At 45.0% G+C, this 13347-nt stretch overlaps 6 protein-coding genes across 6 annotated transcripts; 2 read left to right on the top strand and 4 right to left on the bottom strand.

Moving 5' to 3' along the window:
* Nucleotides 1–962: 962 nt before the first annotated feature.
* On the bottom strand, nucleotides 963–3671 carry AOL_s00054g316 (uncharacterized protein; the record flags this gene model as incomplete). The annotated part of the gene is made up of 6 exons (XM_011121632.1): nucleotides 963–2308; nucleotides 2370–2512; nucleotides 2568–3127; nucleotides 3216–3380; nucleotides 3453–3576; nucleotides 3649–3671. The coding sequence occupies 6 exons, from the start codon at nucleotides 3669–3671 to the stop codon at nucleotides 963–965; spliced, it is 2361 nt and encodes a 786-aa protein (XP_011119934.1).
* Nucleotides 3672–4910: 1239 nt separating this feature from the next.
* On the top strand, nucleotides 4911–6506 carry AOL_s00054g315 (uncharacterized protein; the record flags this gene model as incomplete). Its single annotated transcript, XM_011121631.1, has 4 exons — nucleotides 4911–5052; nucleotides 5154–5308; nucleotides 5388–5672; nucleotides 5733–6506. 4 exons carry the CDS (start codon nucleotides 4911–4913, stop codon nucleotides 6504–6506), a joined length of 1356 nt encoding a protein of 451 aa, XP_011119933.1.
* A 540-nt stretch (nucleotides 6507–7046) lies between these two features.
* On the top strand, nucleotides 7047–8463 carry AOL_s00054g314 (uncharacterized protein; the record flags this gene model as incomplete). The annotated part of the gene is made up of 3 exons (XM_011121630.1): nucleotides 7047–7303; nucleotides 7414–8153; nucleotides 8246–8463. 3 exons carry the CDS (start codon nucleotides 7047–7049, stop codon nucleotides 8461–8463), a joined length of 1215 nt encoding a protein of 404 aa, XP_011119932.1.
* Nucleotides 8464–8854: 391 nt separating this feature from the next.
* Nucleotides 8855–9903, bottom strand: AOL_s00054g313 (uncharacterized protein; the record flags this gene model as incomplete). Its single annotated transcript, XM_011121629.1, has 2 exons — nucleotides 8855–9708; nucleotides 9807–9903. 2 exons carry the CDS (start codon nucleotides 9901–9903, stop codon nucleotides 8855–8857), a joined length of 951 nt encoding a protein of 316 aa, XP_011119931.1.
* Nucleotides 9904–10522: 619 nt separating this feature from the next.
* AOL_s00054g312 (uncharacterized protein) lies at nucleotides 10523–12356 on the bottom strand (the record flags this gene model as incomplete). The annotated part of the gene is made up of 5 exons (XM_011121628.1): nucleotides 10523–10568; nucleotides 10640–10675; nucleotides 10743–11615; nucleotides 11678–11928; nucleotides 11994–12356. 5 exons carry the CDS (start codon nucleotides 12354–12356, stop codon nucleotides 10523–10525), a joined length of 1569 nt encoding a protein of 522 aa, XP_011119930.1.
* A 115-nt stretch (nucleotides 12357–12471) lies between these two features.
* AOL_s00054g311 (uncharacterized protein) lies at nucleotides 12472–12823 on the bottom strand (the record flags this gene model as incomplete). The annotated part of the gene is made up of 3 exons (XM_011121627.1): nucleotides 12472–12558; nucleotides 12622–12641; nucleotides 12730–12823. The coding sequence occupies 3 exons, from the start codon at nucleotides 12821–12823 to the stop codon at nucleotides 12472–12474; spliced, it is 201 nt and encodes a 66-aa protein (XP_011119929.1).
* Between the last annotated feature and the right edge of the window lie 524 nt (nucleotides 12824–13347).

Raw genomic sequence — 13347 nt, 5'->3', positions numbered from 1 at the left:
TTTTGATGTTGTTCCTTCTCTTTCTGTGCTTTAACTGGGGGTTTCCTTGTGTCTGTTTTTTGAGTTTCCTGTCTTGTTCAAATACATGCATGTGCCACTCACGGTATTTAAAGATATATACTTTGCTGATGGACAAGTCCTTTCGGGTTTTTGATAAAGACTCTGTTCTTATTGTTCTTTTTTCTTTACTATCTTTTTTATCTCTCCCGACTACATGTGAGATCATTATCTGCCTTTTGCTTTTTTTTTTTTTTTTTTTACATCATTACCCTCTACAACTATCAACGGAGAATACCTTGAGCTCTCGAGAACCCCGTGATTTCGAGATTTCGAGGAAACCCGTTCCCAGAGCCACAAATATGAATATATATATTATTACTCGTGCTGTATTTTTTTTTTTCCTATGCATGTACGAGATGATACAATGGTGGTCCCTTTTGCTATGTTTTGAATGCCGGGGTTTTTTTTATTTGTTGGCTGTGGCTTTGCATTTGGTTATTCTTATACAACGGGCCGAGTGTGGCTTTTTACGCTTCACGAAGCTTGCTCTATTCTTCTATTCTTCCTTTTTTTTTTTCCTTTTTAGAAAGTGTGTATTTGTATGTATGTATGAATATAATCGAAAGTCTCCCCTTTCTTAAATCATGGAAGGGGGGGAAGGGGAAAGGATTCTTAAGAATTGGAATTTGCAGGTGTGCGCTTTGAAATATATGTGCTCTGTGCTGTCTGTGATTTGATATAACATCGATCCTCCTCGTCTGATCTTGCTCTCCTCTTTTTCTAGGAACTGCTCTACAGTTATAGAATGCAATATATCCTTCTTCAATTCCTTTCGTCTTCCAAATGTTCTGGTACTTAAAACGTGTGAAAACTACGTTACCTTTTGTTGTTTTTTTGGTATTTAGGAATAACCAAACAGACGTTTCCCGCCTTGCAGGGGGGTTGAGGTCTTCCAGCAGACCTCATGAGTTCCCAAATAGCCCACCTTTCTTATCGCCTCCGTCACCATCGTCAGGGGCACCGAATAATGCATTATGATCCACAGATGCGCCGCCACGTCTACCACTTGGTCCACTGAAACTCTTAGATCCGGATGATGATCCTCCACCACCACCACCACCACCTCCTCCTCCTCCTCCCGCTGCGCTACCAAAAAACCCGCCGCGGCCCTTGTCTGCGGCGTCATCGCCTAACATCCATGCGAATTGAGACTGTGCAAGTGAACGACGGGGTTTGGAGATTGCTGATGGGGTTGGGGTTTCAGATACTGATCTGGAGGAAGACGACGATGGGGGTTTCCAGAGAGGTAGACCTGTAGATTTTGGAACGAACGGTGAGGCGAGGGGTTGTCTTGTTCTTTGCTGTGGTAATTGGGGTTGTTGTTGAAAGGGTGGAGTTGATAGGTCTGCGGTTATTGGAGGTTGAGGTGTTATTGGATCTGGGAGACGAGTGAGGTCGGACTCTGGGATTGGTGGCGGTGGGGTATTGGTATTGTTTGGGTGAAAGTAGGTGGGGAATGGGGGTGGTTTGCTGACGAATGACGGTGGAGATGTTGGTGGCGATGATAGTTGCGGTGAGGTAGCTGATGCTGCTGCTGCTCGTAGGCTTTCTTTCGGAGTACCTGGATTAGGTACCGTATCGGGCACCTCAGTCAACCATCTTCTATCCAATGCCGTTTTGGAGTCCAGCAGACAGTTTCGAACGTATTTAATCCGTTCAATGGCGTCTTTTCGCCGTCTCTCAGCTTCGTTTGAAGTGCTACTACCGCTTTCCAGTTTTTCATTTGTAATTTCAGTTGTGAAGTCTTCCTCGAGGACTTTAATTCCTTCTTCCAGAATTGCCCCTAAGACTGTCTGTCGCTCCATGCTGTCCGTCCACCGTTTCAGAATATCCCGCTGTTGCTCACCAACACCTGCAGATACACGTTTAACTTCTCCCATGGCTTCTCTTAGTGCCTTGTTAACACCCCATCTTTCAGACCTATCTCGCATTTTTGAGGCGACATCATGCATTAAACTTTCAATGTTGTTGAGGTGAAGATTGTTAACCACGCTAGCGCCGGTGAGTCGGGGGGATAGTGTGAGGACGGACGGTTGAGGAGGCGGGGGAGTTCCTGAGCGAATATACGGCGGTGGACTAGAATTCGGGGGTCTAGAAGTGTGTTTTGTGATCAATCTGAAGGCGGTGTGGGTCGAAAGGTCATCACGGAGATGAATGGCGTCTTTGAGGAGGGTTAACGGAGGGGTCGAGGAAGGAGATTCGTAACGAAGGAGGAGGGTTAGAGCGGTGGAGTAATCTGCTTCGAGTACTATTTGAGAGATGTTAGTAAATTTTATAGAGTTTCAAGATTCCGAGCTGTAGTCCCGTACGCTTCCACCTTATTCGTAGTATCATGGCGACCGATATATAGTCAACAATCTGAAGAGTTGGATCTTCGACGAAGATTCCATCCCAAAGACCTAGTGTTTCGTCAAAAGTGAATTCACGGCCGAACATAAGTCGAACCCAGCGGCTAGGACACTGGTTAGCATCTTTCATCGCAAGCAGTATTCGAGGGGGGTTCATACATAAGAAATATCTGCGGGAGAACCCCTAGCTGATCAAGATGGTAGGCTAATTCTGGGTCCACGACTCCAAGAAGACCTTCGTGGATATACTCGCTCTTCCGTACGATAGGACTGCTAGCTGGTACACCCCCGACAGTCTTTTCCTCGCCATGTCCCATTTCATACCACGATTTTGCGAAAAGCATGATCTTCTGGAAGAGGGAGAAAGTATCATGTTCGATATACTTCGCATCCAGAAGTTCTTTCATAATACTTTCTTTATCAGCTTTTCCAGGTGTAGATACCGATACCGACGTAAACTCTCCATCAGGTTTTTCAGAATCTAGTCGTTCTTCGATAGCGTCCGAATGTATAACCCAATATACAGGCGCTGCCAATTCATGCATACCCTGTCTGTAGGAGGTATCGGGGTTAAGTTTACTCCATACAAATAGTACGTTCGATAAGGTCACTTGAACATCAGCAGACCGAAAGAATTCAGTATCCGGGTATGTGCGATCGATATCCTTTTGGATCTCATCGTGGAGTAGCTCATCATGGCGGAGTGAAGTCCAAGGACTCTAAAAATGTCGCCCAAAGATTTGGACAGGAAGTTAGGTTTCAGGAACGAAAAAATATGGTGATTTGTGTATATGTAGTGGACGGTACCGACTCGTCATCTGCCAGAGGGTCTGATCCGGCAAATCGCTCGGGGTCTTGTTCGTTGTTAGGTGGCCGGAGGTATTTGGCTTTGTGGTCACCGTAGGCCGAGCGCTCCTTCCGGACAGCGGCGATGAGGGTGGAGAGGTCAAGTTTATGACAAAGAAGAAGAGACTATCGAACTCTTGTTAGACAAGAACAAAGCTTCAACCTAATATCGAAAAGAAGCAGTCGGCAACTATTCACCTTCCATAGAAGCGACCTGAGAGCGTGATGGCCGATTCCGTTTGCGATATTGAGGTCAGAAAGGGATGCAGCTTGCAGGGCCTCGAACGACGATATGGATCGGAGATAAGCACTCCATTGTTCCCTGTAGAAAGTAATACCAAAATTAGAGCTTGCCAATCCACCGCCGGCAGTAGCTCGAGACGATCATACGTACCTGACTTGGTGGATGTTCTTCATCTGTAGCTGTCCGGGTTTGAACAAGCGAAATACGGGATGTGGTTACCTTGACAAAGCTTGGGTTCGGTTGAGTATGCAAGAACTGACAAAGAAACCTGGAAATAAAAGTTCCGATCGAAGACGTCGACGAAGAAGAAGATCCTGACAGAAAAGAGAAAAAAGGATATCAAAGAAGAGCTAACAAGAAACCAGTCGTCATAATATCTTAGTTATCTGTACGTTAATATCAAGAGAGAGGAAGGATTCGAAGCTCCAGGAGAATGGTGGTCTGGGAGAACATGCGCCTGACACCACCTATAGTTACATACAGAACGGGACAAGGGCCCCGCACTAACCAAGAACTGCTAAAGGCAATGTAACTATTGGCTACTGCAGGCGAGCATGTCGTGCTTAAGCTTCTTTAATTCAGCCGGACGTGGACGTCATTATGCCTCTCTCCTGTTGGAATTGACAGCGAAAAAGAACCAACGAGTATGTAAGCATGATGGAAAGAATGCGTGCCACCCCAGACTACCATCTGCATCTGCATCTGCATTTTGCATTCAAATCAAGCTTGGGATGGGGAGGCAAACTCAGTGAATTCCAAGGGGTGGTCGCCTGACTGGTCCTGTATGGAGGTTTGGGCGACGGAGCAGGAAACGATATCCACTCGCGGTTTAAACCAGATGCATCCATGCCTTCTCTTTTTTTAAACTTTCGCAGTATTATTAGTCAGTGACCGGAATACAACCCTGAATGGGATGGGAAGTTACAGACCGTTGTTTTCAAAATCTCCCGGCTAGATACGAACCCTGCAGGGTATGATGTCGAGCGGGGCGGATGCATCCAGACTTTTACACTTGATACGGTGTATGCCTAGGTACCGGTACCGGTGCCGGCTGTGCTAAAAAAAATCGGCATCGGGATTGCTACTGCTATTGGCAGGAATTCGGAGGACTAATACCCGAGAAATAATAGTGCACGATACCAATCGGAACCTCTCGTATTGCACATGTGTTATAGGCAAAGGGAATTGGGTTAATCAAGGATTGAAGTCAGTCGTTGAATCTCTCGAAGCGGTAGGCCTGTGGGGTTGTAGTTGTTATAAACGTTATAAACATCAACATCCCGCCATTTTGTATCTCTGACATTGCATTGCACTACATACTGCAATATCATAATTATCACTACTATCATCCTCCATCTGGTTAATTCCTACCGTTACGTTTCCTACGGGATTGATCATCTCCAATCCTCATCATGGGGCTAGTTAGTTTCGTAAAGACGGCAGTCATCACTGTCACTGGACTCTTTTCCCTCAATTTGTTCGTTCTGGGCGTTGCTTCTACGGGTGCCTTTTTCATCCCCGTTGGAAAAAAGAAGAAACAGGCTCGATTACAAGGTACTTGCAAGAATGATATCTCCTCCTATAGCTAATTTTCTGGATGATTGCCCGGCAAAAGATATACATAAGGAACTAACAATTTTGATATATACCATCAGCCCAGAGTGAGCTTTGGGATCTATCTACCCAGCCTCTCCCGGGATTCCATCACAAGTTCTTCGAAGCCCCAGATGGTGTCAATTTGCACTATGTCGAAGGTGGTGATACCTCTCCAGGTTCCCCACTCATAATCTTCCTCCACGGTTTCCCAGATGTATGTCGAGCTTTGAAATACGTATACCAGTATACTTTTTACCACAGATTAGAATTGACGCATTTTGTTTAATACATAGTCTTGGTTTGTCTGGCATCACCAACTATCAGCACCAGCTATCCAACAGAAGGCTCACCTGATTGCCGTCGACCTTCCTGGACATGGTGGATCTGATGGTTTCCCCCGTGCGTCAGCTACGGCCATTCTCACATCTGTCGCAAATTTCATTATTGCACAGAAGGAAAAAAAAACTAGCGAAACTTGCATTCTCGTATCCCACGACTGGGGTAGCATCGTCTGCTGTCGCTTGGCTCCAGAGATTGGCTTCTTGTTCACCCGATGCATTATTTTGAATGGTCTTCATGTAAGTCTTTATTCTCTTCATTCTAATTTTTACTACCAAAAGCTAATTGGCTGAGCCCAGCCCCCACTTGCTATTGCAAATATGAACCGTGCAACTTCCAGTGCGTCGAGGATGCTGCGAACATATGTCCGCAATCCTACAAATTTCGCTCTAATTCGGTCTGCATTCCAGTCTTTGAAGCCTTTCCTAAACCAGATGAAAGCCTCTTATTATGCTTCTGTGTTTCTTTTGCCTCTTCCATTGGCCAGAACGCTCTATACAATGGGCGACTTTTGGTTCTTAAGGCTTTTGTGCAAATTATCCAAGTCTCCAAACGAGGAGATTTTCCTCGCGAGTGCTTTTGGCCCTTCGAAATCTGAGGCGGAGGGATACCCAGCAGCTATACTTGCCAGACAAAATGCAAATAAGAGGGCAAGCGATAGGATTGCATACTATCGAGACAATCTTTCTGTCGGAACATGGAGGAAGCCAGAAAACATTCAGTTACTCATAGCCGAATCTCAGACAAATTCGGGATTCACTGGCCTTTTGGAGCAGAAGGAAGGAAGTTTTAAATGCCCCGTCACTATTGTCTACGGTGCTAAGGATACTGCCTTTCACAGACCGTTCTGCTTCGAAGGGCTTGAAGAATACTTAGTTCCTCCTAAGGGTAAGACGGGTAAGAGTTACTTGATCTGTTTCCCACGGGACGGACACTGGACGATGATACCGAGCCCCGCGAAGGAGAGCGTCGATACACTTATTGAAAGCGCATTGGATGGGATCGATGGAGAGGAAATGAAGGAGAGAGTTTGGGCCGTGAATAAGGATGTCAAGTTTGAGATTGAAAATTAAATATAACCCAGTCTCTGGGACCGAGACTAGTACTAGCCAGTCTCGACAAAACGTAACGTTGACAGGCATTCAAGATTGGCAACAAAAGGAGCACAGAAAAGTTTATCGGGAACGATATCATATGATGCTTTTGTTCGAAATTATCCCTAGCTTGTAATATACTAGTATAGCCCTTGAAACCGACCGTCCAATTGATCTTTCGACAGTCTTCTCCCGATATATACTAGGTACTCGCCATATATATTGGTGTGTGGTGTTTTTGAATAGAACTAGTGGCTTCGGGGGAGGTTTGAAGTGACCCAGTGCCCCGGGCGGTTATTCCGGGCCGCATGATGGGATGTCCCCGAACAGCCTCAACACCCCTGACCTCCAGTGATGAGGCTAAGGTGTCAACATCCTCTGCCATAAACTACCATACTATCGCAACCTGTCCTGCGACGGAGCTTTCTCCGTTACATTCATACACTCTTACCCTTCTCATCATCATCATCACCACCATCTTCCAATCGATATACCCCGTCGTCACCATCGTAATCAATCATGGCGCGACCGAAGCAGGCGAACCCGCGCCAGCTAAGTTCTGAGGACATCGCCCTCCACAAACTCGAAACCCAGGAACTGCGAACTCCAACCAAATCACAGCCCTCATCGCCAATCTCTCCGCCCAATGGCGTCTCTGATTTGTCCAAACCATTGGTCCAGCGACCTCGTAGACGTTCTATTGTGTCACAGGAAATTGCGACCCATCCAACTGTTGTCGAATTGGTCATCTGTGTTGCCGGAATCTACATGTCTTTGTATGTCTTCACGAACTATACCTAGTAGACTCACGAAGTCTGGCTCGAGGAGATTGGTAGACGTATTTAAATATTAGATGTATTATATTTGCTAACAAGCTAATTGACAGCTTAACCTGGGCTCTCCTCCAAGAACGTATCGCCACTACCCCATACGGCCCCAACAAACGTCGATTCAAATTCCACCTCGTCCTCCTAACCGTCCAATCTCTCTGTGCCTCTGCCATTGGTTACCTCTACATCCTATACACCTCCCGTAATAGCCGAATACCTCCCATCTTCCCTACCCGCAAGATTGGCGCCTACTACCTCCTGATTGCGATTTCATCGTCCCTAGCTGCACCGTTTGGATATGCCGCCCTTAACCACATCGACTACATCACCTTCATCCTTGCCAAATCCTGCAAACTCCTCCCGGTCATGTTCCTCCATTTGACCTTGTACCAACGTCGATATCCGCTTTACAAGTACATTGTCGTTTTACTGGTCACCTCTGGCGTAGCCGTCTTCACGTTGTACAACAACCCTGCCGGTGCCGCTAAAAAGCACAAGGGTAGCGATACCAGCAGTTTGTACGGACTACTCTTACTCAGCATCAACTTGCTTCTCGATGGTGTTACGAATTCCACACAAGACCATATGTTTGCAACCTCTGGGGGACTTGTTACGGGACCGCAGATGCAGTGTGGGTTGAATTTGGTTAGCAGCCTGTTGACCGCTGGTTGGTTAATGGTCAATCCGTGGAGTAGCGAGTTGACGGATGCGATTGGGTTTATGAGGGAGAACCCCAATGTTGTGGGGGATGTGATGGGGTTTGCACTTTGTGGGGCTATTGGGCAGGTTTTTATTTGTAAGAGCTCCACCATTTTTTTCCCCATCCTTTTTTCTTGGTATTGGTTAGTGGGGGTTTACTAATGATTCTGGTATTTTGGTGGATTTTAGTCTATACCCTCTCTAGATTCGGATCTTTAACGCTGGTCACGGTCACTGTTACACGTAAGATGTTCAGTATGATCCTGTCGGTATTCGCATTCGGACATACTTTGAGCTTGATGCAATGGTTGGGCGTCGGTCTCGTATTTGGAGGTATTGGAGGCGAAGCTGAGATGAAGAGAAGGGAGAAGAAGGCGAAGGGAGATAAGACTAAAAAGGCGGAATAGATTGGATCATTACTTACTCATTTACTTAAGTAAGTTACATTAGGATCTTAAGTTTGGGTATTTCTTTTCCTTCTGCTTTCACTTTTGGGGATTTGTTTTATATTGTAATATTAAGCATATTATGGTGTCGGCGGTTTGTGATTTTCTTCTTCTTTCCTCCTCCTCCTCCTTTTCTCTTCCCTTTGTTTTAGTTGGTTGGTTTGGCTTGTAGAATAGGTAGATTTTGCAATTGGTGGGCAGTTCTTCTGTTTCGGGGATTATAGATTGGTATGCTATCAAATAAACCATTGTGGCTTCTGTTTTTGATGTTTAGAAGCCTATCATCTACTATACCTTCAAAATTTAGCTATGGAATCTCCACATTTAAACGCTAGATCTAGATACTCTAACATTACCTCCTCCCCAAAGCCCTCCCACCGAACAACTTCCCAGCATCCTTAACCTTCAGTACATCTCTATACGTCAAACTAATCCTAACCTCCTCCCTTTCAACCTTCCCACCACCTTCCACAATCCTTCTTCTCGTCTCTTCACTCAATAACTCCCAATTCGCCACCATCTGATCTGTTAACCCCTCATCAACCTTCACAGCCTCAATCCCATGTAAATGTTCCGTATAAATATCATCCGTAGTGATAAGTAAAGAATTCGGCTCTTGAAAGATTTTGTAGACGGTTGTTTGAATATTATCATTATCATCGTTCTTATTATTATCATTGTTATCATCAGTAATAGTCTCAGATGACCCGTTTTCTCCATCTTCTCCTTCTTTCGAGCTGTTGTTATTATTATGATCGATAACCATCTTCTTTTTAGGCGTAACTTGAAGAATTATATGCGCCCCCAGACTAACGGTGCACACGACGGGGAAATAAGCTCCTCCGTCTTCATGGGGAGGAATTCCCGTGCCTGGAGGGTATTCGTTAATCAAAACGTGGTTTGGACGGGAATGTGGGGATTTTGTGAAGATTCCTTCGGTGGTCTTGGTTCCGATATTTTTGGTATCAGAATTGTTTGATTCTGATGTAGAAGAAGAAGAGATCGAAGAGGAAGTAAAGGATAAAGAAAGAATTCTATCAACAACAGGAGTTACTAGGAACTCCGGTAGAGATTTCGTGGTGAGTAAATGTCCGGACGGGGTTAATGGAGCAGGATGGGGTTGTAGACGACGGTGGGTTAGGGTTGTCCATGGGTGTTTGGAGATTTGAGAGAGGAGGGTTGTGGATTCTGTGGGGGTTAGGAAGGCTATACATATTATCGCAGTAAGTATAAATCATATGCTAGATATATTCAGATATGTATATCTATATTTTACAATGACGATGGAATCTTTTTTTCCTTACAGGGAATGTAATATGCATTCGGAGGGAGAGATTTGATTTTATAGACTTCGAGGGGGTGGAGGACGGGATTAGGAGGATCTAGGGATGTGTTGGACATTTTGTTGGAATTTCGTTTTGGGCGAGATCTTGGAGCCCGTTCTAGTCTCGCTGGTTAAGCTAACTAGCAATAAGATTTCGAAGCCTTAAGCTAGGGAACTTGCTGATTTGAATGCAAATTTAAATCGTAGGGATGACGATTGATGAACCTTTATATGATATAAGCCTATTAGTTGTGATCAAACAAGATAGTAATCGTGGTACTTGTTCGGAGATACTTGCAATATAATGTAGAAGTTTTGTGCTGTGTGGCGGTTATGTCTGGCGTGGTGGGGTTGCAGGCAGCTAAGCACTATAAAGAGTCTCTATCAGTAGGGCCACTGCAGCACCCATTTGTATCAGAGCTACAGCTAGCTAGCTCATGGATACAACCTTAGAGGCTACTTAGGTATCTACCAATTTCAGTTCTAAAAATTTTTTACTCTGGAACCTCTGTTAAATTACAGCCTAGCCATATACGTTTCAATACATTCATGGAATATAATCTATTAAGTTTTATAAAAAGATGATGCCAGGTAATGGATGTCCTGTACAAGGTATGCAGCTTCTGTAAGTAGTCTGTCAAGTAAAAAACTATAGATTATTCATCATGGTATCTGTTTAGCTGCTGTCTAGCTAAATTATAAGAAATCCTCAACATTGATTTCTAGTGTGCTAACGGGGAGTCTATGGGAAAAATTAGCAACCACTCGTTTTTATATTAAAAAAAAAAAAATAGTGTAAGGGTCGTGACTTACGTTAGGTCGAATGCCTTCAACACCGACGGATGCAGACTAACCAGAAAATACCACACATTAGGACGTATTCTAGAACTTCACGAGGTCGTTACAGATGACTTACACTCCGAAGCTACCGATAACCTTTGCTTCCTTGCCCTTCTTTCTATACCAGATATCTGCTGCCCTACCGGGGAAGTAGGTGTCGTTCTTCAACTCTTCAATCCAGTACCCATCCGCTCCAGAGTCCTTTTCTATGAAAGTGGCTCTCAACATAGCCATCACGCGATCCAGCAGACCATGGACAACCTCGAATCCACTGGTTTTACCACACCAAGCCGCAGCGAAGTGCTTTTCGTTCCTCGATTTCCTTTCATAAGTTTCATCCTTGAAAGCGACATCGCTGACCTCAAAAACTCTGATTGGTAGCGCATGTTTCTTGTTTTCTCTGATCGTTTTGAGGATACCAGGAAGCAACGATGTTCTTACGACCTGGTATTCTGCGGTCTTTGGATTAGCCAGTTTGATAGCAGTGTTGCCATCATCCTTTCGGTTTAGGTAGGCGAAGTTTTCGTCATGAGAACATAGAATAAGAGGCATAACCTCGCTCCAACCTGCCATCGCACTCTCCAGCCTAATGATATCAGCCAGTTTGTTAATTGGTAGGGGTTTCGCTATTGTGCCCGATTTTCCGGGGAAAGTCTTTTCCAGGTTATTGAATCCGTAAGCGATGGCTACATCTTCCATGATATCGCATTGATGAAGAACGTCGGCACGGTTGACAGGGATGTCGACATCTAGGAGATCCTTGTCCGTTGCCGATGGGCGAGCAATGTAGGACATGCGCTTGAGATAGTTGCACATTTCTTCGGGTGTGAGGCTGAGGCCGGTGCAGGAGTTGATGTAGGAGACTTCAGCAGTGGTGCTACGGGGAGTCATGTCGGGAACTTCACGGGATTCGTGGTTGTGTGGGGAAATGATTCTGACGGGTTCAACTCTATGGTAATCATTAGTTTATTTGATAGGAAGAATAAAAACAACTGAACACAAGAACCGTACGTAAAGGCTTCGTCACAGTAGCCGGAGAACATCGCGACGAGGATGTGGCAGACGACTTCGGCCTTGGTCTTGTCGGTGGCGGTGATTTCGATAAAGACATTTCGGGTATCGAGAGTGATCTTAGATAGCTCGCTGTTGATAATAGGAGGAAGAGAGCAAACGTTCCTGTTGGAATCCAAGACGACTGGATATACCGGAGAATCTCTAATGATGTGTAGGAACTTGGCTAGATGTCTGCTTCCCTCATCTTTCTGTACTCAATGTTAGCAATTCCCTAATTGGAACTTCTATTGTAAATAGTAAATGGGAGCTTTACGTCGTAATGTTCGAACAACTCGGTGGCATTCATCTCCTTGGTTTGATTTAGAGCGACAAATTTGATATCCTGAGGTGGTAGAGCCTCATAGGTGAAAGGACCCTTGATCTTGTCAAGATCGTGAGTACCCATGGACACCAATGTCCTCTGACGACACAGATTCTGGTGAAGTTTGTCCTGCAGAGAGATAAAGGAATCGTATCTGGCCTGGTCGAATTTGATTCCACGGAGAACGGCGGCAGAGATGTACTGTCTGACCTGGTGGGTGGATTCGTGGACGGTTATCTGTTGCAATTCGCCGGCTGGAGGAGCGACTACACGGTAGCTCGGAACATCTTCTCTGCTAAGAAAGACGTTGAGCATTTTGGAAATGCCCTCGATGCATAGCATGTCATATCTGAGGGTACAATCAATTAGTCTTATTTCCTCCTTCTTCTTCTTCTTTTTTTTCACATGTAGTTGTTTGGTATAGATCGGGTCAGTCTTGCCTGTTGGCGGGGATCTCAATCTTGAGCTCTGGAGGACGTTCGCTGCCATCTTTTTCTTTTCTATCTTGGTCGGTAGTCTAGTTACATATCTATAAGTATATGTAGGTATTGAAAGAGACTGTAAAGAAGTGAGGTTGTACATCTTCATCAAGTTCAATACCTAGTATGGGGTGTGGAGTGTTAGCGATATCGGGGTATTTTTCATTTTTATATACTGGTTCCAAAAAAATATTTTGACTGGTACATACCGAATTCGAAGCATAGCTCGTCGAACTCTTGAGTAGTATATTCCCGGCCAAGGGATTTGAAGAGGTCGGCCTTGTTGACCGTTATGGTAGGCATTGTCGCAGAATTTGGGGGGGTCGAAGGGGTGGTGGTGGTGGTGGCTGATGGGTCAATGGGAGAGAGAGATTAGGTAGATACTTTGTATGTCGATAGAGAGAGAGAGAGGCAGATGACTGGGAGTAACCAGACAACGGTATCGATAAGTGCGGTTGAATTGAGTTGAGTTGAGTCAGTCAGTCGGTTGCTTGGGTTGGTGTGGAGGGGTTGCAGCGAGCCCCGCCAAATTTTTATCGGCGAAAAAGTCTAGCAACTACCTAGGTACCCACTAGGTAACTCCTTAAGCTTATACTACCATTGTATACCTCTTAGCCAGTACTTATATAACTAACTTCCTAGGTAAGTACTTAAGTACTTACTTACCGAGTGGATGTACCCCCAGATTACAGTTATAGTTATAGTTTCAAGTCCCTTCTATTAGTTCTGCTGTTACTTAATGGGAAACGCGACGGGATGGCTCTCTACTCTGCATGCCCCGCTCTGGCTGATCCTATTACCCTAGGTAGGAGGTAAATATAAAATCC

Source organism: Orbilia oligospora, assembly GCF_000225545.1.
Source record: "Orbilia oligospora ATCC 24927 unplaced genomic scaffold scaffold00054, whole genome shotgun sequence".
Classification (NCBI taxonomy): Eukaryota; Fungi; Ascomycota; class Orbiliomycetes; order Orbiliales; family Orbiliaceae; genus Orbilia; species Orbilia oligospora.
This window is presented reverse-complemented; position numbering and strand designations above follow the sequence as displayed.